Source organism: Ranitomeya variabilis, chromosome 1, assembly GCF_051348905.1.
Source record: "Ranitomeya variabilis isolate aRanVar5 chromosome 1, aRanVar5.hap1, whole genome shotgun sequence".
NCBI classification, from domain to species: Eukaryota; Metazoa; Chordata; class Amphibia; order Anura; family Dendrobatidae; genus Ranitomeya; species Ranitomeya variabilis.
This window is the reverse complement of record NC_135232.1, coordinates 1,106,600,858-1,106,628,110: the sequence shown is the minus strand read 5'-3', so window position 1 is coordinate 1,106,628,110 and position 27,253 is coordinate 1,106,600,858. Positions and strand designations below refer to the sequence as shown.

The window sequence follows — 27,253 nt, the reverse complement described above, 5'->3', positions numbered from 1 at the left end:
AGCTTTTAAAAATTTTGTAGGCCTCCATTTCTCACAGTATTATGTGGTCGTGGACAATGCTGTGATCTCTAAAACTCATAAAAAGCTTTTAATTATTTTTTTAGACTTTCATTTCTCAACCATTCAGTGTTATGTGATTGGTGAATATTTCTGTGATCTCTAAAACTGAGAAAAATCATTGAAACATTTTTCTGGATTGAATTTGATTGTCATCCATACCCTTTTGCGCTCTTACTGATACTTTACAGTGGAGTAAATACACAAAAACTGCTTTGATTGCTGTAGGTGAGTGGGTGTTAGGGGTTGAGTTCCCACCTCTGAACAGGGGGGATCTAGGGCCATCTCCACTGCGGTCTCCCATTCTTCTCCTGCCGCAGTGGAGCCTGCTCAGCAGAGACGTCGGTCCCAGCGTCTCGCTCAGTCTGACTCTGTACAAAGAGTTACTGCTGCCTTTCCTGCTTCTGCCATTGAAGTCAGTGCTGGGCAGCGGCGAGCAGATGCTTCTGGGGCTAAGTCCTGCTTTTCTCGTTCTGAGCATGCTCAGAGTAAGATCTCTCAGTGGAGATCGAGGGTCACATGATCAGATACTGCAGCTAAGGTCATTGGTCCTTCAGGAAGGTCCTGTAGGTGCTCACGCTCTGTGTCAGCCTCTCATTGGTCCTTCTAGGAAGGTCCTGTACGTGCTGCAACTATTTAAGGCTCGCATGGCCATGAGCTAGTATTGTTCTTTGCGCCAGTGTGGTCACGTGAGAGTGTGTTCAGGGACCCGGCTGAAATAAGCCCCTAGAATGCTGGCACCTCCGGCAAGGAGTTTGTGTTTGTATGTATTCAGGGACCTGGCTGAAATAAGCCCCTAGAATGCTGGCACTTCCGGCGAGGAGTTTTGTGTGCATGCGTGACCACTGACTGCTCTCTGTTTGGGCAGTTAGCCTGTGCCTCTGTGAAGCCTAACAGGGCACAGTGCTTTGCTTTCACGGCTACTCGATGAATTAGTCCATACCACCATAGAGTGCCGCCATTTGCTAGCAGCAGGTACTCCTGCAGGGTGGACCCCGGGGTGCGAATGCACCAATATCAATAAAAACATCTCTATTTACTCGGTGCGTTCCGCTAGCCCTAACAGTGGGTGATCAATTTTTATCTTTTATTAAAAAATAAACTAGGTTTCAAGAGACTTAATGTCACGGGCTTATCATGACACAGAGGAGCCAGAAGACGGCAGCATCTGATTTTTCCTACTCCTGCACTGATTAGAAACACTTCACCTTCTTTTTAAATGGTGTTAATTTCTTTTGGCAGTGCAAGGTTTAATCTGCTCTGTTGAGAGCTCCTGGAACGTTCAGGCTCTCAGCTGTGCACGGTTAGTCACTCCTATCTCCTATATAATCTGGGCCCTGGCTAGCACTCATTGTCAGAGTAGCTTTTGCTGCATGGCTGGAGGTTGTTAGCGGTTTTTATTGGAGAAAGGCATTTGGTGGATTTATCTGTGACTGTTGCTATGTTTTGTCTGTGTGATATTTCCCTTTCTTCTCCAACTTTGGTTTAACCCCATTCTCCACTCCCCTGTGAATGCCTCTGTTATTTATATGTTTGGTATTTTATGTTATGTTCATACTACCTTATTAGTCTGGTTGGTGTACTACGGTATACTACTACTCCCTTCTTCCATGGGTGAGGGAAAAGGTATAGACTGAGGACAGATTCAGGAGCTAAGGCAAGGTACATGGCCCTGGCATCTTCATCATCAGAAGTAATACGGGGAGCAGAGCGAGCTAGGGCACTCCCTAGTGTTAGGGACAGGGAAGGAGACCCTGGTCCTGGGACACCGGACAACAGAGTTATGACACCTAGCAATTACAAAATGCATAATGCGCACGTTATAGCATGGGGAAGTGGAAGTGCTGATGATGCTGCATGCAGTTGCCGAGGACGTGTGATTATGCCCATTGCTGGAGCACAAAAAACAAGCCCATCCATGACTCATAGGTTCCTGTCCCACTTTGCAGGGAGGCATGTTACACCACGTGAACAGGTGGCACATTGGATAGCAGATAATGCCTCCAGCAGGCATGGCAGCACCACACAATCTTCCACACGGTCCAGTCTCACCAGCCTAATGTCTGGATCACTTAATCCTCACATGGATCCTATTTCCTCCCACCATGTTGAGTCCCAGGAGACTAGTGATACCACACTAGAACAATGTGAGGAGCTCTTTACAACATAATTTCTTGATTGTGGACTCTCAGCCTGCATGCTCCAAGATGGACAGGAGGACATGCTGTTTAATGATGCACAAATCTTAGAGGAGCCATGGCTGCATGAACATGACAGTGGGGAACGACAAATCTAGGATAAAGAGGAAGATGATGATGAGGCACAGTTGCCGCTAAGTCTTGTTGTTGTTAAGTCATGAAGTCATGAGAACCAGCGTGCGGCGGTGGAAGATGAGGTGTTGGATGATGAAGTCACTGACCTAACGTGGGAAGTTGGCAGGCAGAATGAGGCCAGCAGCGATGAGAAGGACAGATCAGCAGCACTGAAACAGACAGTAAGAGGCAGTGGGGTAACCAGAGGAAGAAGGCGGGCAACTGTTCAGCAGAGCACCAACACTTCTGAATTTCTCTATCAAAGAATTAGGATCCCCAGCCTGGGATTATTTTAAAGAGATTTCTGAGACAAACAAAATGGCCATTTGCAACCTGTGCCTTGCAAAGATCAGCACCAACATGATCAGTCACATGTCATCTAAGCACCGGACTCAGTGGGCCAAATGCCTGGGTCCACGATTGGTGCCATTGGGTATCACCACTGCCTCTTCCTCTATGCTAGGTGCTTCACAATTCCCTGTCCAAAACACTGGTGCAGGTGCCTCCTGCCCTGCATCTATCCTTGCCCATTCTTACTTACCATAATCAGGTACTTCCAAATCCTTGTAACGGCCCAGAGTTCAGCTGTCCCTACCTCAAGCCTCGGAACAATGAAGAAATTTCACAGCCACCCACACACATGCCCAAAATGTTAATTTTGCACATTTCCAGGCAGCTTACCATGGAAATGTTGCCATTAAGGCTGGTATACATGGAGGATTTATGCCGACTCCAGGAGGTAGCTGTTCCTTGGTATTCGGTCCCCAGCCGCTACTTTTTCTCCCAGTGTGGCGTCTCCGCACATGTCCAGGAACATCACCCATGCCCTTACCAACGCATGTACTGACGTCGTCCACTTAATGACTAACGTGTGGACAAGCGATTGTGGCCATGGACGCTACATTTTCCTGACGGCATACTGGGTGAACATTGATGAGGCTTGGGTCGAGTCACAACCTGGCATGGAGCATATGCCTTCAACACCGAGGATTGTTGGCACTACTTCTATCATGGTTTCCTCCACCTCCTACAACAGTTCCTGCATCCCTCCTGCTCCTCCTCATCCTCCATCTTTGATGTGATATCTCAGAGCACGTTGTCTACATCAGCCGGAAGCTCTGCAGCATTGCTTTAGTGCAGCGGCAACTGGCTCTGCTGAAGCTTATTTGTCTAGAAGACAACCAGTACACCATGGAAGAGTTACTTAAAGGAAAAACAGCCCAGACAGATCTGTGGTTTTTGCCACTGAACCTCCAACCAGGCATGGTCGTGTGTGATAATGCGCGTTTCTGAAAATGTACCCAGATTTGCCAGAGCTTCTGGTCAAGGTACGCTTCGTCAGTGCCCATTTCTGCAAGTCGGCTATAGCTGCCGCTGCTCTGCAGTGCTGCAGCAGCACATGCAAGTTTCAACTCACTGACTGGTGTGCGACGTCACCAAGTGCTGGAACTCAACACTGCACATGCTGGCAAAGGTATGTTAGCCGAAGAGACCAGTGGTTAAGTACCAGCTCCAACATGCCCGTCGGTACTCTGGTCACCCTCTGCACAGAACAACTGAAGAGTGGGTATTGATGTCTGACATTTGTTTGGTTCTCCAAGACTTTGAGGACTCCACAAAGATGGTGAGTGGTGATGACGCCATAGTTAGCACAACTATCATGCTTCTGTGCTTATTTAAACAGGCGCTGCTCACAATTAAACATGAAGCTTTGCATGCGGACCAAGTGGGGATGAAAATAGACATAACACAGAGAGATTGTATCCAGTCCAGCCTCATCTCACCTGCTCAGCATGGATTGTGTGAAAATGATAAGGTGCACGCTGATGAGGAGGAATAGGAGGAACATGAGCTGGTGGTTATTGCAACAGAAGCTAGTAGCCACACAAACTTTATCTCGTCTCTTCTATGTGGATGGGCTGAGGATAGGAATGAGAAGGAAGAGAGGAAGGAGGATGAGATAGAGAGTTGTTATCATGGTGGAGATAGGGAAGTTTTGGCTTTATGGAGCTTGACACATATGTCCGACTTTATTTATCACTGCCTTTCTCTTGAAACTCTAGTTACATTCATCTTGGTCAAAAAAGAATGCTCCTTGTTCACCCTGCCAGACTCACGCTACAAGGAGAACTTTGCATCTCTTCTTTGTGAGGTAGAGAGGACTTCCAAAATGGTGTTATACCAGAAGGTCACTGTGGAAAATATCTTGAAAAAATTCCCATCAGATAATTCTAGCGGCAGGGAGCTACACTTTCAAAATATTTTCGATCAAAATGTTCTTATGGTTCCAATGACTCATCCATACAGTTTAACACATTTACTGTTGAATTATAGTGGTATGTAAAACTTACAAAAAGCGTTGAAAAATATTTCAGGATTAGATTACTCATCCATACAGTATTGCGTGCTTTATGTCACATTTTGGTGGTACACAACAGTACAAAATAGCATTTGAAAATGTTGCTTCTTTCTTGACATTTCTTATCCATGCACTATTCCGTATTTTGGGGTACACTGTTGTGCTATATAACACTAAAAAAAAGTTTACAACTTTTCTTGGGTTACATATCTCAGCCATACAGTATTACATGTTTTTTGGGTACATTTCCTTGGTATACACTGTAACCCTCAAAAATCTTCTTCAAAATGTATTGGTACTATGTTACTCATCCATAGGGTATTACATCTTGTTCGTTAAATTTTGATGCTATACAAACGGAAAAAATTGTTAAATTTTTTTACAGTATTACAATGCTCACCTATAGTCTATTTCATGGTCTGGAGTACATTTCGTTGGTATATAAGCCTCAAAAAAGTTGTTCCAAATGTATTATATTGCTTATCCCTAGGGTATTACATCTTATTGGATACATTTAGTTGCTCTGTAAGCCTCAAAAAACTTGTACCAAATATATCGGTATCATATTTCTCATCCATAGAATATTACATTTTCTTGGGTGCATTTCATTGCTATAACAGCTTAAAAAAACTTGTTCAAAATGTATCGATATTATATTGCTAATCCATAGGGTATTACATCTGCTTAGGTACATTTAGTTTCTATATAAGCCTCCAAAAACTTGTTTCAAATTTATCAGCATCATATTACTCACCCATAGGGTATTACATATTCTTGGGTACATTTTGGTGGTATATAACCCTCAAAAAACTTGTTCACAAATTAGGCTGTGTGCACACATTGCAGATTTGGTGCGTTTTTGTCTCATTTTTTCCTACAAGGATTTGTGACAAAACCTGAAGCAAAACCTGATGCCAGCAAAGTGAATAAGAAACCTGAAGTGTCATGCACACGTTGAGTATTTCTGACCCGCAGATTTGGTGCAGAAAATAATCTGCAGCGTATCAATTCTCTGGGCATTTTTCATTTTTCACTTCACTCAAATCAATTTAAAACGCAAGCAAAAACGCTCATTTTTGCAGCTGCATTTTTTCTGCCAAGAGATGCAGAAATCGTGCAGAAATTTTACTCAACATACCCTTTTCGGTATTATATTGCTCACCCATAGACTATTCCATAGTCTGGAGTACATTTCATTGGTATAGAACCCTCAAAAGGGCATAACTTTTATAAGCCTAGGAGACCAATACATGACAATTTGAACAGAATGTGTATGAGGCCTCCTTTATATCTAATACAGGTGTATCTGAGTCCCTTATTTTTGGCAGTTCTTGCTTCCTTCATAAATGAAACTGAAATTTCCTATTTGTTTAGTGAAAAAAATATATTTTGGTTCGCTTAAATTATATAGTTTTTAAAATCCTTTTTAAATTTTGCCTTATTTACAAGTCATTGTACAGAAAATAATGTTGCTTAATTGTTATGCAATTTTTTGTTGGTTTGGATTGTTTCATTGTCAGTCCTTAACCCCTTTCTGACATCGGGCGCAATAGTACTCTGATGTCAGACTCCACCTGTTTGGTGTGGGCTCTAGCGCTGAGCCCGCACCTTTCCAGGGACATGACAGTTGACATGTACCCACAACAGCTGTGGGTGGAATCGCAATCCACCCGCAGCCGTTAACCTGTTAAATGCCGCTGTCAATCTCCCACAGCAGAATTTAACTTGCGCTTCCTGTAAGCGATCCGGAAATCACGTGATCGCGGATCACTAATGGATTGGCATGACCACCAGAGATCTCCAGCAGACCTCTATGATTGTCATAGCCAGATTGCTATGACCAGCGGTCGGCGCTCATAGCAAGTGAGCATTTCTGCTACATACAGGCAATCTTATCATCGCCTGTATGTAGCAGAGCCGATCAGACAACTGCAGCTTCTAGTCTCCCTTTCTTGAGAGAGAAAATGGAAGAGAGATAAGACAGAAAGTTACTTCTCTCCATAAAGCTCACCCTCCTGAACAATAAAGTACTAGCAACACACATAATATGCTCCTTTCTATTAAAGCAGAGTCACCGTTGCTTAAAATCTACAAAGTAGCAGGAGTTATATGTTCCTCCCTCCAAAAGTCATGCTCCCTTTTGCTTAGTGCTTCAGGAATACTTTGCTACATGGGATTGCTGGAGAAAGTTAAGTGCTGCACTCATCTACTGTATTATCAGCATTTCCGTAGAGAATGAATGATGCAGCTAGTGTTTTATTCTGACAGGGTATTTCAGAAACCATTGGGATTCATGAATGTCCAAACATTCGGCTCCTCTGATCGAAAAATTGTCATCTTTCTTTAATTCCAAAGTAATAAATTTGTTGTATATTCACCTATCCTTGCTGGCAGAGTCATTCTCTTTGCTGCCCAGAAACTGGCATCACTACTAACTAATTGAGACATTCTTCTGACTGGCCAGCGGACCATTTTTGGGGTCTATTAGTGCACCCGGCATGTTATTTTATTAACCTTAGGCTAATTTCACGTCTCTTTTTTTTCGTACTTCAGTTTTTGACAGCTAAAACATGGATGTGACATTGATGACATCGGTATGCTGTCCATTGATATCACAGACCCATCCAAAGAAATGGCCCAAGAATTTCGAACATTTACGAACAGTTCAAAAAATCTATAGCACACGTACTTGAAAACTGGACATGTGATGGGGGTTTTAACCTGTTCCTCAATGCTAATTATCGTATTCTTATATTACCTTGGGGTTCTTTCAGGTTTGACATATCAATATTCGGGCCCAGCTATCCCTATGATTAACTGGTATCCTCACTGGTTTGACTCTTGCATTTCCTGATCACTCTGTGCTCAATAACTCTACTTGACTTCGTGGACTTGACCCAGCTATTTGTGATACTGGTTTTGGATCACATTTTGTCCCAGTTATTTATCCATTGGTTATTTCCTCGGCTCTCTCCACCAGTCAGAGACTACTTTACAGACGTAGCCTATGTGATCTTTCAGTGAAAGCCAAATCACTACATACTGTAGATATATCGAAAGCTCTTACATCCTGCTAAACAGAAATGCTAAAGCCAAAAAATAAAATGAAATAAAGTTTTGAGTTCACAAATAGTTGCATCTTGGATTAACCTTGTAACTATCTTATTATTACAAATGAGTGAAACTATCAAGGTTGCAGGCATATTAGCTGAAACCAGAAACTAAATGAGTGATGTGCAGATAATTTTTTTTTAGAGATGAGTGGATCTTTGTAAATTAAAATTCATCAACTTCACCAAACTTTTCCCAAAAGTTTAATTAGCAGCGAACACATTTGTGCAAATTACAATACTGGAAAGCTCGTAATTATTCAGAAAATACACATGAAGGACTTGATAAAGAGAGAAAAAGGAGACAGCTGACCATAAGAGCTTACACTATACAGGACACAGAGAGAAAACCATGTTGATCATAAGGTCTTACACTCTATAGAAGAAAGAGAGGATCCAGCTTACCATAAGTGCTTACATTCTGCAGGAAATAGAGAAGACCCCACTGACCATAAGAGCTTATACTCTGTAGGAGAGAGATGATCTGTTGACCGTAAGAGCTTACACTCTTTAGGAGAGACAAAGAAAAAGGATCCCATTGACCATAAGCGCTTAGGGTACCGTCTCACATAACGATTTACCAACGATCACGACCAGCGATACGACCTGGCCGTGATCGTTGGTAAGTCGTTGTGTGGTCGCTGGGGAGCTGTCACACAGACCGCTCTCCAGTGACCAACGATGCCGAGGTTCGCTGGTAACCAGGGTAAACATCGGGTTACTAAGCGCAGGGCCGCTCAACACTATTCGTGACGTTCTAGCGATATAGTTATGATCTTGCAGTGTCTGACACGCTACTGCGATCAGGGACCCTGCTGAGAATCGTACGTCGTAGCAGATCGTTTGAAACTTTCTTTCGTCGCTGGATCTCCCGCTGTCATCGCTGGATCGATTAGTAACCCGATGTTTACCGTGGTTACCAGCGTAAAAGTAAAAAAAAAAAAACCGTACATACTCACCATCTGATGTCCGTCAGGTCCCTTGCTGTCTGCTTCCCGCTCTGACTGAGTGCCGCCGTAAAGTGAAAGCAGATCACAGCGGCGACGTCACCGCTGTGATCTGCTCTCACTTTCCGGCCGGCAGACAGTCAGAGCGGGAAGCAGACGGCAAGGGACCTGACGGACATCAGATGGTGAGTATGTACGTTTTTTTTTTTTTACTTTTACGCTGGTAACCACGGTAAACATCGGGTTACTAATCACGGCCCTGCGCTTAGTAACCCGATGTTTACCCTGGTTACAAGCGAACGCATCGCTGGATCGCTGTCACACACAACGATCCAGCGATGACAGCGGGAGATCCAGCGATGAAAGAAAGTTTCAAACGATCTGCTACGACGTACGATTCTCAGCAGGGTCCCTGATCGCAGTAGCGTGTCAGACACTGCAAGATCATAACTATATCGCTAGAACGTCACGAATAGTGTTGAGCGATACCGTCCGATACTTGAAAGTATCGGTATCGGAAAGTATCGGCCGATACCGGCAAAGTATCGGATCTAATCCGATACCGATACCCGATACCAATACAAGTCAATGGGACTCAAGTATCGGACGGTATCCCTGATGGTTCCCAGGGTCTGAAGGAGAGGAAACTCTCCTTCAGGCCCTGGGATCCATATTAATGTGTAAAAGAAAGAATTAAAATAAAAAAATATTGATATACTCACCTCTCCGACGCAGCCTGGACCTTACCGAGGGAACTATAACTACCAATTCCCAAGTGCCAGTGGTGAGCATATATACCAGAGGGGAGTGGCCAACACAGAACAGCTGAGGCAATTCAGAATGGAGAGCTAAAAGAGACCAACTGAACTAATGAACCCTTGCCATGACAGAGGAAGGGAAAAACCTGCACTATTTAAAAGCATGGTGAAGCAGTTCTAATCAGTGCAGGCTTTTGTGTGACCAAACGCTGCAATCTTCTGGCCCTTCTCTGTCGTGGTATTCCTGAGACAGTATCTGCACTCCTAAAAGCAACCTCTAGAACCTCAGAACCAGATTTATCTGGATGTTAAGCATGAAAAAACTGGACCAACATGAACGCATGAACGTCAGATGATGGCACCCACGGCATCTCTTCAGGACTATAACCCTTCCTCCAAGTATTGAAGAGACCAGCATGCAAAGTGAGAATAGATATGTTCGTTATCTGGAATTTCAGATTCCTGTCAACAATGACTGGTGTAGGTGGTGTTGGAGATGGCTCAGAGGAATCAGTGTATTTTCTGAGAAGTGATCAGTGAAACACGTTATGAATCTTAAAAGTGGGTGGCAAGGCAAGGGGAAACACTACTGGATTAATGATGACAACTGTCTTATAGCCGATATACCTGGGTCACAGTTTCCAAGAAGAAACCTTCAACTTAATGTTCTTCAAGGACAAAAACACCGAATCCCCAACCCACAGGTCCGGACCCACCAAGGGTCTCAGATCAGCCATACTCTTATATTTGGACCCATCTTCTTCAAATTATTAAGAACATCTTGCCACACTGATGTAATAAATGAAGAAAACCATTCCTCCTCAGGTACTCCTGAAAAACAATTCCTATTGAAGGAGCAGAATTGAGAATGAAAACCATATGCCCCATAGAAAGGGGTGTTGCCAGTAGATTCATAACAATGGTTATTTAGTAATCAGTAATAAAATCTACAGATAATAGATACCATGAGTCCATGGTCTACAGGTTGAACAGCAACGGATGGTTGAGTATGTGGAGTCTTAGAATGCGCAGAAGTATTGCAGAAAGCTACATACAACCGAACGTCCTGGTGCACCCCACACCGCCAAAAATAAGGAGCAAGAAAATCTGTGGTGGCTTTACTCCTAGGATGTCCAGGCAAAGACTGAATCGTGATGTTCACTCAAAATTTTAAGACAAACCGTTTACCATACCTACCACTTTCTGTAACATAGGAACCGGCTGGCAATTACCTCCTCTCTCTGGAAAACAACGAGATAAAGCATCGAAATGCAGATCCCAAATGCAAAAAAAGATGTCACACCTCAGAGGCCCATTGTATTGCCAAGAGTCCTCTATCACCAATGTCATAGTTTATCTCAATGGATGACAGTTTGTTGGAAAAGTATGCACAAGCATTCCATTTACTTGGAGATGAACCATGCATCAATACAGCGCAAACCCCCACCTCTGACACGTCAACCTCTACAATGAATGGCTGAGCGACATCAGGCTGTATAAGAATTGGTGCAAAGGCAAAACATCAGTTTAAAGTTGCAAATGCCTCATTGGATGGACAGGACCATTTAAAAAAGTCTGCAGAAGGATCAATAAAATGTGACATCCCCCCAACCCAACTGCATGGGTTGCTCGGTAGACTCATTCCTAGCTTCCATTGACTATCAACCCCCCGAAAATTGAAGCTTGTCTTTATGTCTCTGCCATTGACGACAGTCCACACAGATAGCTAGAGACATGGCCACCTCCAGGGAAACTGAGGTCTCATACATAGCAAAGTGTATATAAAGAAAACACCGTGTGCACTGCTATAATATGGTGCAGAGACTAGGTGCCCAAATCCTTTATAGTGAACAATAGAAGAAGTCTCGCACTCAACTTAAGTATAGAATTTTTTCTCAGGTTTTATTGGTATTGAAGTAGCACTGGAGAAACGTTTCAGCCTATATTAGGCTTTCGTCAGTCACTACAGCGTTCAAAATGAAAACAAAAATATAGTATAATACAGTGTACAGATAACACCCAATACGTATAACAAAACAAAGTATTTACAATTCATAAAGCAGAGCCATATTTCTGAACTATTACAAGATCCATAAGAGTATAACCGAACACAATATTCTCGCTGAGCATAAAGATCTGCCAACCAAATGTGAGAAAGACATAACGGGAGAAACACATACCGTACTGTATCTTATCAAAGTGTGTGGACGGTTCCAATTGTCTAGACACAGATGTTGCGTGTTGCCTGAAAAAGGCGTGATAGAGGAAAATAGTCATTCACAGCTGTGAGACGTGAGTGTATAGCTGATAGTACATGGTGGTACTCACAAAAACTTTAGTTTTTTAGTACAAAAATGTACTATCAGCTATACACTCACGTCTCACAGCTGTGAATGACTATTTTCCTCTATCACGCCTTTTTCAGGTTAATGGGCACTGCAAAACCACTGAGTGCAATAGAATAACTCCTTTAGTTGTTTTCAAATCCAACAGTTTTGATAGATCTGGCAGCACAGTTTTAGTCAGGACGGTGAATTTTATTTTTGCTGCAGTTTAAGGAATATTTTTTCTTTCTTTGTGATTTTCAAGGACAAATGTACCATAGAGTTTGACAATGCAACTGCACTGAGGCACCAGTAGAGGGAATTTTACTTTTAAGCTTTATGTTTGGTGCATTGAATAATTTAGACATTTTAGACTTCATCAAACCTCTGTTTCAGATCATACTATAAAGAAAGTTGTCCACATATTAGGCTCCATTCACATTACAATTTTGCGTGACTTGACTTCAGGGCTTGACGTTGTAGACTACATCTGAGTGTCCACCTCCAGTAGACGTACATGCCTGAAAATGATGCATGTCAGAGCGCACGTTGTCTCTGTCGGCATCATTATAGTCTATGGACCCATCTGTGTAAACGCCCTAATTCCAGTTTGTGTGGGGGGCTTCGGACGCAAGCTCTAACGGGGCCAACGAGCGTGTGTCCGAATGCAATGTGAAACCTGTAGTATGAGAGGCCTCAGGACAGTGAGCTTCGGATAATTTAGGTGTTATCTAAATGCATATTTTAAAATAATATTCTGCACTTTTTCTCAGCATTTTCAATGTTATAATGGGACATAGGGTGGCGTGTTTTGTAGTGTTTGGTTATAGGGTAGAGCTTATGTTTCTTATTTTTTATTCAGTCTTATCATGATCTCACCTACACCACCGGTGTAGTCTCCGAAATCTCCTTGGAAACTGTGTTCCTTCTAAATATATGTTAAAAAAAGATGTTGTGTTATCCTAAACAGGCGGCAAAGTGTTCTGTAAGTGTTTGAGGTAAAACATGCGAAGTGCTCATGACTTATATGCCTTTTAACAGGTGTGGGAAAGTAACGGCACAGAAAACGCAGACTCAGTGGGACAATAAAACAAGTTGTCATTGATTAACTTTGTACAGGTTTAGCAAAACAATATGCAAAATTAAGAAAATGGCCGTTCATATAACAATGCAGCATAATTCCTGCAATCTCTCTTGGCCTATTGGTTACCCTCTGTTCCTAATTCTGGTCCTGATAACCTGACCACTGCCCTATAAAATTATAAACCTGGTGCTTCCGTATTACGAAGTGCGACACTGTTAGGCTAGACTAGATATCTCTAACTTTCTCTATACAGATAGCCCCTGCCTGTCAAGCTAACGCACCTTGCGTGACTCAATTATATTTCTATAGAAAAAACAAAGGCAGAAACACAATGATTGAATACCCTGCAGTAAAAAAATAAACAGCATAGTGCATGATAATAATATACGATACATGTTTTTTGATAAAAACAAAATGCTAAATCCTTCCCACCACTTCACGGTGACCCTAACTGGGACAGTCCATATATTATTTTCATGCACTATGCTGTTTATTTATTGACTGCAGGGTATTCAATCATTATGTTTCAGTCTTTGTTTTTTTCTATTCAGTGGCCAGTGTGAATGTGCACTTACAGGCGGCTGAATGTACAGCAGTTTATATCCCAGTTCATACCTTTGTTTTTTTTTTCAATTTTACTTCTATAGAGCTGCTCACTAAGAACATATACTGTATACAATTACACCCGTAACGTCAGTATTCACAAATGGCACATAATAAAATCTAATCCAATAGACTTTAGTATGGATATACACTACACGATAATGTCAAGGATACCCCGGAGTGCCAACCATCACTGACCGAGCTGAATCCGTAGGGGCCTTCTCTTGGCAGCTTTACTGTATTTTTCTGACCATAAGACGCACTTTTTTCCTGCAAATTTGGGAGGAAAGTGTGGGTGCGTCTTATGGTAGGGATGTAGCATGTGGGGAGGGGGGCAGCAGCGAGTGGGATCGCACTGTTATCCCACTTCAGGAGGCAGAAAAATGTCCCCACTGCCGGGAATCAGCTGCTGGGGAAACCACGTGGTCCCGATGATTAAGTGCAGTGAATATTCATTAGCTACTCCCCGCCCACCTATCAGCTGAGCGGTGAGCCGGAGCAGCAAATGAATACTGCACTTAAGCAGGGACACACATGGTTTCCTCAGCGCTGATTCCTGCAGCAGCTGGGGAGATCCGTGTGTCCGGGGGAGGAGGAGGCAGCAGCAGCAGGGTCCGGGGGAGAGGAGATCGCTGCCTACTTTCCTGGGCTGGAGCTGAGTGCTGTGCAGTGTGCACAAGGAGGACCTGTGATGATGTCAGAAGTGGGCGGGCTGGAGCATCACATGGCAGCACAGAGCCCTCCCTCTTCTTGACATCATCACAGGTCCTTTAGACTCCAACACTAGAATCTGCTGGCTTCCATTACCTGTGCTGTGGAAAGGCAACAAGAGGGAGGGCTCTGTGTGTGCAGTCATGGGATGCTTTTACCTCACCACAGGATGGCTGCCACAATTAAGAGGTTAGTCTTTACAAAACACAATAAAGCACTCTGCCACTCCTTTAGTGAACTATAACTCCCAGCATGTCATAGGATCTGCAGGACATGCTAGGAGTTATAGTTCTCTCATGGGATTTTAAAGCAGCACTCCAGTGTTATTTTGCAGTGCTGGAGTGGTGCTTTCAATATAAGCCCTGTGACCCCATTCTTATACTCACCCTCCAGTGTCTTCATATAGTACTTCACAGACACCACACTGGTCCCGCCGCTTCCAACATAATAACATACTATTATATATAATAACACCACATATAATAGGATGTTATTAAATATTTTACCACATTTTTTGCTTCAAATATTTTTTTCCCTATTTTCCACCTCTAAAACCTGGGTGCGCCTTATAGTCCGGTGCGTCTTACAGTCCAAAAAATACGGTAACTTCTAATGGCGGTCACCCCTCCAGGCCCTAATAGGAGTCAAACCACACACTCCTGCTAGGCCGCAAGTCTAACACTGCAGGCCATCGACAATCCCTTCTGCCATAGACCTGTTCCCGTTGTCTTCAGTTTCTAAGAGACAACCCATGTCCTTATCCGCTCACTTGATCATGGTTTTGTTCCTTTCACCGATCGAGGTTCCGTCCTTTTATCCAAGCCTCCACTCATGCGATCGTTGTTTCGTTCCTTTAACTGGACCTCTCTCACACAATTCAAGTTCGATCCCTCTAACCAGTCCTCCACTATTAGGCTGCCATCACACTAGCAGTATTTGGTCAGTATTTTACATCAGTATTTGCAAGCCAAAACCAGGAGTGGGTGATAAATGCTGAAGTGGTGCATATGTTTCTGTTATACTTTTCCTCTATTTGTTCCACTCCTGGTTTTGGCTTCCAAATACTGATGTAAAATACTGACCAAATACTGCTAGCGTGACGACAGCCTTAGAATTCTTTATTCTCTGGAAAGACCTTGCACCCCTCAGTTCATCCACTTCCGATACTGGCTATGCATTTCAGACATTGATCTTTTAGGGTTTGGCTGGAAGCCAGTGCAGGCCTTGTTCCACCGGTGACTTTTGACGATGACTGAGCTTCTGTCCTGGCCCCGGTGGATTTTATTTTTTTCTGTTGCATCAGAGCAGTTCACATACCTTCTGTGTATCTGAGTGATTCTTTCCTCCTGCTCAAACAGTCCTCCTCCTTTTGGTACCTGTGTCCTTTTTAGTTCCTACCTCTATTGCTCCTGAACACTAGATGTCGGCACCCTTTCACAAAGGCTTCACACCACGTTTGTGTCGTATGAGTCACTCCACTTCCTTACATGCTCATCATTTCTGGCAGACCTCTGCTATATTATGATGAGCATACATTGAGTCCCAACACTGCCCTGTGCCTATTTGATTACGAGTGAGGCAACAGTTGTAATACACAACCACATGCCGGCTATAATGACAGATGTCAGATATGGTCAACATTTTTTAAAGAATAAGTAAACTTTTTTTTAAATAATATTTTTGTCCAACATTAAAATTTATGAAATTTTCCAAATCACTTAAGGGAATTTGACTTCATTACTGTAAAAAATTGCATGTAAGAGGCTCCCAAATTCCTGATTTTGCCCTGTATATCTCCTTGCTTTCAGCTACATTGATATCAGAACATACTCATTTGGAGTACAGCTGATGGCAGTAATGGGTCAGCACCTGTGTCCTCTAAGTATGCTTGTAGGAACACCTGCAGCAGTTTATCCATAGAGTTAGGGAGACACAAGTGCTGATTTGATCAGTCACTGCCATCATCTGTACTCCAAATGAGTAAGTTCTGGTATCAATACAACTGAAGGCAGGAACATAGACTGGAAAATAGCAGGTCTCGGAAACCACTTAAAGGGAATCTGTCACCTCATTTTGGCCCTATAAACTGCGGCACCGCCATTAGAGGCTTACCTACAGCATTCTGTAATGCTGTAGATAAGCCCCCGATGTATAATGAAAGATAAGAAAAACAAGTTAGATTATACTCACCTAGGGGCAGTCCAGTGCGGTTCGGGTCCAATGGGCGTCGCGGTCGGGGTCCGGCGCCTCCCATCTTTATGCGATGACGTCCTCTTCTTTGCTTACTATCGCGGCTCCTGCGCAGGCGTACTGATTTGCCCTGTTGAGGGCAGAACAAAGTACTGCAGTGCGCAGGCGCCGGGAAAAGTCAGAGAGGCCCGGCACCTACGCACTGCAGTACTTTACGCTGCCCTCAACAAGGCAAATCAGTAAGCCTGCGCAGGAGCTGCAACAGGAAGCACATTCGACCATGCAATTCAATGAGTCCATGGGAAACAGATATCCACAGACCGACAGAATGCAGACTTTTTTTTTCTCCATCTTCTCCTCGTCGGAGTTAGACCAGAGTGTGATTTGCATCATTGTCCCGACTCTCTTGGATGAAAAAATATAAGTTTGTGTGACCCTAACATAAAAGTGAGACTTTGACCGTGTCTCATGGAAAATTTCTGACTTCTGAAAGAGAGTGCAAACTTTTTTACCCCAGGAAGCATTGCCTGACAACCAAAAACTCCCTATTGTTAGGGCTAGCGGAATGCACCGAGTATAGATAGGTAGCTACAAGGTGCGTTCACAGCCCGGGGTCCACCGTGCAGAGATATCTGCTGCAAAGTAACGGCGGATAACCTCTGAGCTCACACGTGGGTTAAGCTTCACCCCATGTGAACTGGAAGCGATCTCTGTTGACTCACATAGTCGCGCTGTACACAAAACTATTACCCTAACTAAGGGTTGTGCTTGCTCTGGAACTCTTCTGTGCTAACCGCACACATGAAGGAACCAGATGCTAAGCCAAGGCTAATTGCCCCCACTGACGCTAGCTGTCTGCCTGAGTGTACAGTCCCAAAGCCACAGCCTCACGCCACATATGTATAGAGTGGTATAGTATCCAATGGCATAAGCCAAACACGTGATACTCGTGCATGGCCGTGCGGCCATGCAAACCTTTTATAGTTGCAGCTCTTTCAGGACCTTCCTGGTAGACCAATAGGAGCTGCTACAGGGCCTGAGCGTGTGACCCCGACCTCCAATGAGAGGTCCTCCTGTGGGCATGCTCAGTGCGTGAAAAGCAGGACTTAGTCTCAGAAAAGCCTGCTCGCCGCTGACCAGTGCTGGCTACAAAGGCAGAGCCTGGAAAGGCAGCAGTAACCATTCGCACAGTATCAGGCTGAGCCAGACGCTGGAACCGACGTCTCCGCTGAGCAGGTTCCAGTGTGGCTGGAGGAGAATGGGAGACCGCAGCAGACATGGTTCGAGATTCCCCCTGTGCAGCGGCGGGAACTCGAGACCTAACATTCCCCCCCTCCTAGGGCCCCCTCCTCCTTGAGCCTCGCTATGCTCAAAGGCTGCAATGAGCAGCGGAACCCAAACCCGAATGTGCTCGACAGGTTCCCAGGTTCTGTCCTCTGGGCAGTGACCCTTCCAATCCACCAGATAGTATTTCTTGCCACGTACCACCTTGCACCCCAAGATAGAGTTCACCTCATACTCATCTCTGGATGAACCCAATGTCCTGGCAGATGACTCGGAAAACTGGGACATATAGACGGGCTTTAAGAGGGAAACATGAAAGGTGTCGGTGATACAAAGGCGCTGAGGAATTGCCAAATGGTAGACCACAGGGTTAACCTGTTCCAGAACCTTGAAAGGACCAATGTAGCAAGGCATAAATTTAGTGGACTCAACACGCAGCCTGATGTTACATCCGGAGAGCCACTCTAAGTCACCAGGAGCGAATGTTGGAGCGGGGCACCGGTGAGCATAGGCAGAAACCCTCATTCTCTCCTTGGAGGCCCGAATGGCATCCTGTGTGCGGTCCCAAATGTCACGCGCCTCCACTGCCCAGTCTGCCACTCTGGAATCAGTGAATGACACGGGCATGGGCAGAGGGACATCCTGCCTAGCAGAGACAAAATGTCGCTGGTATGTCACCAGAGTCTGGTTGGCTCTCTCTACCAACCCATTCGTCTCAGGATGGTATGCAGAAGAGAGTTTCAGCTCAATGCAGAGTAAACGACAGAGCTCTCTAGAAAACTGAGACGCGAACTGGGGACCCCGGTCACTGACAATTTTGTCAGGCATGCCATGTAGACTAAAGATATGTTTTATGAACAACGCTGCCAAGGCCCGTGCAGAAGGTAACCGTGGAAGCGGCACCAAGTGCACCATTTTAGAAAAATGATCGGTGAATACCCAGTTAAGGGTGCAGCTACGAGACTTAGGTAAGCCCACCACGAAGTCCATCCCGACCATCTCCCAGGGCCTGTCTGCCACTGGCAGAGTGTAAAGTAACCCAGCAGGCCGTTGCCGGGGTAAATGATTCTTGGTGCAGGAGACACACGCCCGAATATAATCCCCGATGTCATGAGCCATATGCGGCCACCAGTATGTCCTCGCCAGAAGCTCAAATATCCTCTTGGTCCCAAAATGTCCACCCACCCTGGACGAATGAGCCCAAGAGATAACCTCCAGTCGTAAATTAGATGGTACAAAAGTCTTGCCCAGGGCACAGACTCTAGCGAAACCGAAGCCACGGTTCTCAGGCTCTCAGATGGGACAATAAGCCGAGGCTCCTCCTCTGATGATGATAATGACACTACGGAGCGGGAGAGAGCGTCGGCATGAATGTTCTTCTCCCTGGAGAGAAAATGGAGGGTGAAATGGAACCGGGAGAAGAACAGGGACCATCTGGCCTGGCGACAATTTAGCCACTGGGCTGACTGTAAGTACACCAAATTTGGAAATTTGGAAAAATGGAAGGGAAAGCGAACCCCCTCCAGGAGGTGTCTCCACTCTGAAAAAGCCAACTTCATGGCTAGCAACTCCCTGTCCCCGATGGAATCATTCCTCTCTGTTGGTGAGAAGGTCTTGGAAAAGAAGAAGCAAGGATACTTCTGACCTTGAGCATCCATTTAGAAGAGGACTGCTCAAGCTCCAACTGACGAGGCATCCACCTCCATTATATCTACATCGGCGCGATGTAGAATGGGAGCGTTAGTGAAGTGTGAATTAATAGCGAGAAAGGCCTTGGAGACCTCCTGACCTCCTCCAACCACAATTTGGGGTTTGCTCCCTTCTTGGTGAGGGCAACAAAGGGAGCTACCAAAGTTGAGAAGTGGGGAATGAACTGGCGATAGCAATTAATGAACCCCATAAAGCGCTGCACCGCTTTAAGAGAATGGGGTTCCTGCCAGTCCATCACAGCCTGTAGCTTGGCAGGATCCATAGCCAATCCCTGGGCAGAGATGATATAGCCCAGGAAAGGCAAGGACTCCTGCTGAAACACACACTTCTCCAACTTGGCATAGAGGGAGTTTGCCCGTAAGAGGTCGAAGACTTTGCAAACATCTCTCCGGTGGGAGTCAATATCTGGATAGTAGATGAGAATATCATCCAGATACACTATGACCGAGGTGGTGAGCATATCTCGGAAGATGTCTTTCACAAAGTGGAAAATGGCTGGGGCATTACAGAGCCCGAAGGGCATCACAAGGTATTCATAGTGCCCATCCCTGATATTAAAAGCCGTCTTCCATTCGTCCCCCTCATGGATGCAAATAAGGTTATAAGCACCCCGCAGATCTAATTTAGTGAATACCCTTGCTCCCCGTAGCCTATCAAAGAGCTCAGATATCAGGGGTAGTGGGTACTTATTGTTAACGGTGATGGCGTTAAGACCCCTGTAGTCTATGCATGGACGTAGTTCTCCACTCTTCTTCTGCACGAAGAAGAACCCAGCCCCAGCAGCTGACACTGACTTCCTAATGAATCCTCTTGCCAGATTCTCTCATATGTACTGGGACATTGCCTACGTCTCCGGAAGAGATAATGGATAGACTCGATCCCGGGGAGGCTCTGCACCAGGCAAGAGGTTAATAGGACAGATATAAGGACGGTGAGGCTGAAGGGTCCCCGCAGCCCTTTTGGAGAACACGTCCGCATAGGGCCAATAGTGCTTGGGGAGAGAGGAAAGATCTGCAGGTACCTCAGTTGTAGCAACCTGAACCCACTCCCTCTGACATCTACCCTCACAGGATTTACTCCATCCCAGAATTCTCCCTGAGGACCACTCTATGTGAGGAGAGTGGTAGCGTAGCCATGGTATCCCCAACAGGACCTCATCAATTCCCTCGGGAATGACTAGTAGGGAAATAATCTCCTGATGAGATGGAGACATGGAATGAGTGAATGGAATGGTTTGGTGTGTAATCTGTGAGGGTAGTGTCGACCCATTTACCACTCGAACTGTCACAGGTTTGGTGAGCATCAACAGGGGTGTTGCATGTCGTTCGGCGAAAGCAGATGGCATAAAATTGCCCTCCGCCCTGGAGTCCACACAAAGCACTACCATAAGAGTGGAATGGCCTATGGTAATTGTCCCCTTGAAGGACAATTTGGAGGAAAATGTCGCCATGTCTAGTGTCCTCCTCCAACTACCACTAGATGCTGACGTTTTCCCGACTGCTGAGAAAACCTGGAGGCAAGGTGTCCTGACTGCCGGCAAACATGACAGACCTTAAGTGCAAGAGAGGTCCGGGACTTAGACCCCGCTCGTGACACCTCCATGGCCTCATGTGACTCAGACGCCTGGACCGGAGATTCCAGAGGTTTGGTGAAGGTGGCAGCCAGCCAAAACCTCTGCCTACACTGGGCTCGCTCCAACCTTCACTCATTAAAATGAAGGTCGATGCGAGTTGATACTACTATGAGCTCCTCCAGTGTGGCGGGAATCTCCCTGGTGGCCACAGTGTCCTTCACATGGTCAGCCAGCCCCCTCCAAAATACCGGGATGAGGGCTTTATCCGGCCACTCCAGCTCGGATGCTAAAGTCCAAAAGTGGATGGCAAAATGGCTGACTATGGACGAACCCTGAGTCAATGCCAGCAGTTGGAGCGCCGTATCATGGGTGACTCTGGGTCTTAAAAAGAACTGTTTCAGAGTGCTCAAAAACCGAGGAGCACTCTGCACCACATGATCGTCGCACTCCCACAGCGGCATAGCCCACTCCAACGCCCTGTCCGACAGAAGAGAAATAATGAATCACACCTTTGCCCGCTCTGTGGGAAAACGTGCAACCAAGAGCTCGAGGTGTATACCGCACTGGCTCACGAAACCCCTACATGATTTACTGTCACCGGAGTATTTCTCGGGCAGCGGGAGGTGGGATAAGGATGGAACAGAGGTGGCAGTGGTTAAAGTTGCTGCAGCCATGCTGGCAGCCTGAACAGCTATTGCGGTAACATCCACAGCTGAGGTTGCACGCTGCTGAGCCGCCAACCTGCCCTCCAGCCGCTGGATGTACCCCTACAATCGCTGTTCGTCCACCATTACTTAGCCAGACCCTGGCGATAGTATACTGTTAGGGCTAGCGGAACGCACCGAGTATAGATAGGTAGCTACAAGGTGCGTTCGCAGCCCGGGGTCCACCGTGCAGAGATATCTGCTGGAAAGTAACTTCGGATAACCTCTGAGCTCACACGTGGGTTAAGCTTCACCCTGTGTGAACTGGAAGCGATCTCTGTTGACTCACATAGTCGAGCTGTACACAAAACTATTACCCTAACTAAGGGTTGTGCTGCTCTGGAACTCTTCTGTGCTAACCGCACACATGAAGGAACCAGATGCTAAGCCAAGGCTAATTGCCCCCACTGACGCTAGCTGCCTGCCTGAGTGTACAGTCCCAAAGCTACAGCCTCACACCAAATATGTATAGAGTGGTATAGTATCCAATGGCATAAGCCAAACACATTTGATACTAGCGCATGGCCAGTGCGTGAAAAGCAGGACTTAGTCAGAAAAGCCTGGAACTCAACACCTATGCTAACTGGTGGTCTCCAAAAGGAGAAGCATTACTCTCCCAGATCAGCAAGAAATCACTTTGACACAATTGGTGCCCACATCTAGTCGGCACAGAGTCCATTGAAGGACCTCAGGGCGTTCAGACCACATTGCATTTTATTCGGGCACTTTCATCTATATATATATATATATATATATATATATATATATATATATATATATATATATATTAGATGAATATCTCAATAGTTTTGTAGTTTTTTAATTAAATACAAGCTCTCTGTGCGGGTTAAATGTTAGGCATGACCTCGTCTTGCAGTACATGTGAATTGGTACATACCTTATATTGTTGTATGACCATGTTATTTGCATATTTGTAGGTTTGTTGTATTTTTTTTGCACTGGTTTTTTTTTTTGTATTTAACACATTTGCAGGTAGGATTACACAGAAACAGGTGGATCCATTAAGCAGTATGCTAATCTGATCTGGGCGTGAAGCCTACCATGCCGGTTCCTGTTTCATGTTCTTTTTAAAGCCATGTTCGCACAGGCATCCATAACCATAAGTGAGGCTCCAAGGAGCTTTAATGCATAGGTCTCAGTCACATTGTCACTGCCATGCACGTTTAGTTCCTTTTGTCTATAATAAATTTGGATTTTATTGTACACACCTGCTGCCTCGCTGGATTTTCGTTCCTCTCTTTTGCCTCAGGCTTGTCCGTGTGAAGCTGCAACTTGGCTGACTCTCCTTTCCCATTTCCCTCTCTCTATGATAATGTCACGATGACTTACAATGAGGATGTTGGCTTCCCAGGATCTGCCCATTGGTTGTTTTTGTTTATCTGTAAAATATGGAATTTAAAAGTAAAAGTAATTTCTCTGGTCTGGTCAAATATGATGAAATCTGTAATGGGGGTTTTGGACATAGATATTTTAAGAAAAGGGGTACAGCTTTGGTAGGATGGCGGTGCTATTCTTGGTGCTAGATTGATGGTATTTCGATAACTGGTTGAAGAGAAGCTTTGCTACGGGTAGCGGAAAAGCTTCGGTGATATTCATAGACTGAATGGTGAAGCTTCGGGTAGATATCGGTGCCGGCTCAGACTCTTCACGAGTCCATCACATAACTAGTAATTGCATGTAATGGCTTGTACACTGAATGACTTTCTATTGATAATTGTTAATGATTTATCGATATAAAAAAAATAATTCTGCGAAATTGGGGCCAATAAAAGCAGATGTGTTTAATAATTAACGTGCAGTTCTGTTTTGGTCCCACTCGCAAGTTTCTTTAAAACATTTGTCAAGTCATGCGAGGACACATTACACAATGAAAGAAGAAAACGGAGTCAGCCAGCTGGTAGGTGGACCGTCCACTCATGGGGATTTCTAGTTATGACTTTTTAAGGATTGAAAGGTTACTACTGTAAATTATTTGGATTCAGTATAATGAATTTATGCTGCAAGAGTTAAAATGGATTGTCGAATCTTTCTTTAGGAACTAAGATTTACAGTTTTGATCAGCGGCACGGTTGCACTGCTGGTCTGAACTGAGTGTCTTCCTTGTTGCAAGCAGAGGCAGCTTTGTCTCTACAGCATCATAGAATCTCAGGGGCAATGAAACTTACCAACCTCAGACTAGCGGTTGGAAGCTGTATAGCAAACGGCTTGTAAGCCCTGACTCTGTACCCAGGAAACCGGCCACCCCTGATAGACTGCGGAGGTGGCCGGTAACCTAGTAATTGAGCAGTAAACTATAAACTCAAAAATCCAGCCGTTCATGAGAAGAGAGTTAAATTGCTGTCTAATTTTAAAAGTTTAAAGCACCACTCCAGCGTTTTTTTTAACTGCATTGCTGGAGTGGTGCTACGAAGCTAAATTCCCTGCCCTAGTATCATACACACATGGTCAAAATTGTTGGTACCCCCCATTTAATGACAGAAAAACCCACAATGGTCACAGAAATAACTTGAGTCTGACAAAAGTAATAATAAATAAAAAATCTATAAAAATGAACAGATGAAAGTCAGACATTGCTTTTCAACCATGCTTCCACAGAATTTGCATAAAATTAAAACTCATGAAATAGGCCTGGACAGAAATGATGGTACCCTTAACTTAATATTTTGTTGCACAACCTTTTGAGGCAATCACTGCAATCAAACGATTCCTGTTACTGTCAATGAGACTTCTGCAGCTCTTGACAGCTATTTTTGCCCAATCCTCAAGAGCAGACTGCTCCAGTTGTCTGGTGTTTGAAGGTTGCCTTTTCCTGACGGCATGTTTCAGCTCTTTCCAAAGATGCTCAATAGGATTTAGGTCAGGCCTCATAGAAGGCCACTTCAGAATAGTCCAATGTTTTCTTCTTAGCCATTCTTGGGTGTTTTTAGCTGTGTGTTTTGGGTCATTATCCTGTTGCAAGACCCATGACCTGCGACTGAGACCCAGCTTTCTGACACTGGGCAGCACATTTCTCTCTAGAATCCGTTGATATTCTTGAGATTTCATCATATCCTGCACAGATTCTAGACACCCTGTGCCAGATGCAGTAAAGCAGCTCTAGAACACAACAGAGCCTCCTCCATGTTTCACTGTAGGTACAGTGTTCTTTTCTAGATATGCTTCATTTTTCTGTCTGTGAACATAGAGCTGATGTGCCTTGCCAAAAAGTTTAATTTTTGTCTCATTGGTCCATAGGACATTCTTCCATAATCTTTGTGGCTTGTCAACATGTAGTTTGGCAGATTCCAGTCTGGTTTTTTTTTTATGTTTTTTTTTCAACAATGGTGTCCTCCTTGGTTGTCTCCCATGAAGTCCACTTTGGCTCATGCAACGACGGATGGTGCAATCTGACACTGATGTTCCTTGAGCTTGAATCTTTAATCTGTTTAGTAGTTTTTCTGGGCTCTTTTGTTACCATTCATATTATCCGTCTCTTTGATTTGTCATCAATTTTCCTCCTGCGGCCACATCAGGGAGGATGGCTACAGTCCCATGGATCTTACATTTCTGAATAATATGTGCAGCTGTAGTCACAGGAACATCAAACTGCTTGGAGATGGTCTTATAACTTTTACCTTTAACGTGTTTGACTATAATTTTCTTTATAATCTCCTGACAACTCTTTCCTTCGCTTCCTCTGGTCCATGTTGAGTGTGATACACACCATGTCACCAAACAGCACAGTGAGTATCTGTAGCCCTATATACAGGCCACTCACTGATTCCAAGATTGTAGACACCTGTGATGCTAGTTAGTGGACACACCATGATTTAACACGTCCCTTTTGTCACATTATTTTCAGGGGTACCATCATTTCTTTTCAAGGCTTTTCGTGAGTTTTATTCTTTTTTTTAATTCTTTGGAAGCATGGATGAAAAGCAATGTCTGACTTTGATTTGTTCATTTTCATAGATCTTTTATTTATTATTACTTTTGTGAGATTCAAGTTATTTCTGTGACCATTGTGGGTTTTTCTGTCATTAAATGAGGGGTATCAACAATTTTGACCACATGTGTACTTGCTAGCTGCAATTTTCATCTGTTCCTGCAGCACTCCGGTCAGTCTCCAGCAGTCTGGATCGCTCCAGTGAAGTCACCACCACTCCATGTAAGTCTACGAGAGTCAAAATAAGACGTGAACGAGGGTCTCATAGACTTACATTGAGAGATGGTGACCTTTACCTCTGACTTCCGATCAGTCAGAAGAACTCGCTTGAATAAGATGGAGGTGTGGAACCTGAACTGCACAAGGAAGAGCTGAAGATGGGGGCTGTTGAGTATAAGACGAGGGTCAGGGGACTTAGTGTTGTGGCACCATTCCAGAGCTAAAATAGAAAAAACGCTGGAGTTGGTGCTTCAAGAATCAGAGACAGCCCATTTATTATTATTTTAATGTTTATCATCTGGGGTTGAATATAAATTTAATTATATTGATGATTTTCATCCTTGGATAACCTGTATAGTCTGCAAATCCAGTAAATAACAATAAAAATCTTGCAATTTTCACACTGGCCACTGAGGCTTTTTTTAGTTTCCCTGTTGGTTCAAGAAATTCCCATGCACATTAGGAGAAACAGACTGACTCAGACCCTATGTTTTGCATTGAAGCATCTAAGGAGCGTGTGCCAAAGTAATTGTGAAGGAAGGGAAGCAGGGTCAGTTGTGAAATCGCCTCACCTGAATGGTGAAAAGTGTTATCAGTTGTTTTACCTGTCATTGTACCATGCCTCTGATGATAATGAGCCTGCTGAAAGCTCTTTCTGATAAAGACATTAAGCGCGAGCCAAAAATATCCCCAGTGGCCAGTGTGAAAATAGCAAGATTACTAAACTTTCTTCTTTTTTTTTAAATAAGAATCATGATATGAAAAAAAGAATTGCTAAACTTTGTAAAAAAAATACACAAAGCACAAAAATCTGATTTAAACAACCTGTCATTATTTGATGACACATTCCTGACAATATTTGGAATGGGGGCAAAAAAAAAACTATTATGGATTTCACTGCGGCAACTTTTTTTTATTTTATTTATATATGTGTGTGTGTGCTCCTATCTGCCAATTAATATTCGTAATCTTCTCATATCTAAGGAGACCAACTGAGACCCTTGCTATATTCTCAGCATTAAAAAAGCAAATGACCTTGGAAAAGACAATGACCTTGCTTTGATCCCTACAACATCCTCTTTCATTTCTTTGGTATTTTGTATGGTCGGGCATAAAGCAGCGCCAGTTAGTTCCATATTATTTTCCGTTTTATACATCCCACTGTTCTTTATCAGAATCACTCTCAGTCCTATCTGCAGTTCTCCCATAATAACCTTCCTAAGGTTAGAATTTACGTTTTACTGCAGATTACGCCGTTTACTGTATTCATTGGTGCTATGGTAACAAATAAATGTGGATTAACTGTATCCTCCTCGAGTTTCTTAGCTGTAACCCATAATACTGATTTTGGCTACTACATAC

The 27,253-nt window shown here is 44.2% G+C and overlaps 1 protein-coding gene across 3 annotated transcripts in view; it reads left to right on the top strand.

The window, feature by feature from the left end:
• The window catches only part of SLC2A9 (solute carrier family 2 member 9), a 466,623-nt gene that overhangs the window by 59,585 nt on the left and 379,785 nt on the right, over positions 1-27,253 (top strand). Inside the window, exon 1 of one of the 3 annotated variants that reach the window (XM_077280148.1) lies at positions 23,586-23,644. The exons of the other annotated variants lie outside the window; for them this stretch is intronic. Within the exon in view, the coding sequence (XP_077136263.1) occupies positions 23,615-23,644 (30 nt within the window). The 5' untranslated portion in view covers positions 23,586-23,614. Of the gene's footprint in view, positions 1-23,585; positions 23,645-27,253 lie in introns of those variants that run through there. 3 annotated transcript variants of the gene reach the window in all.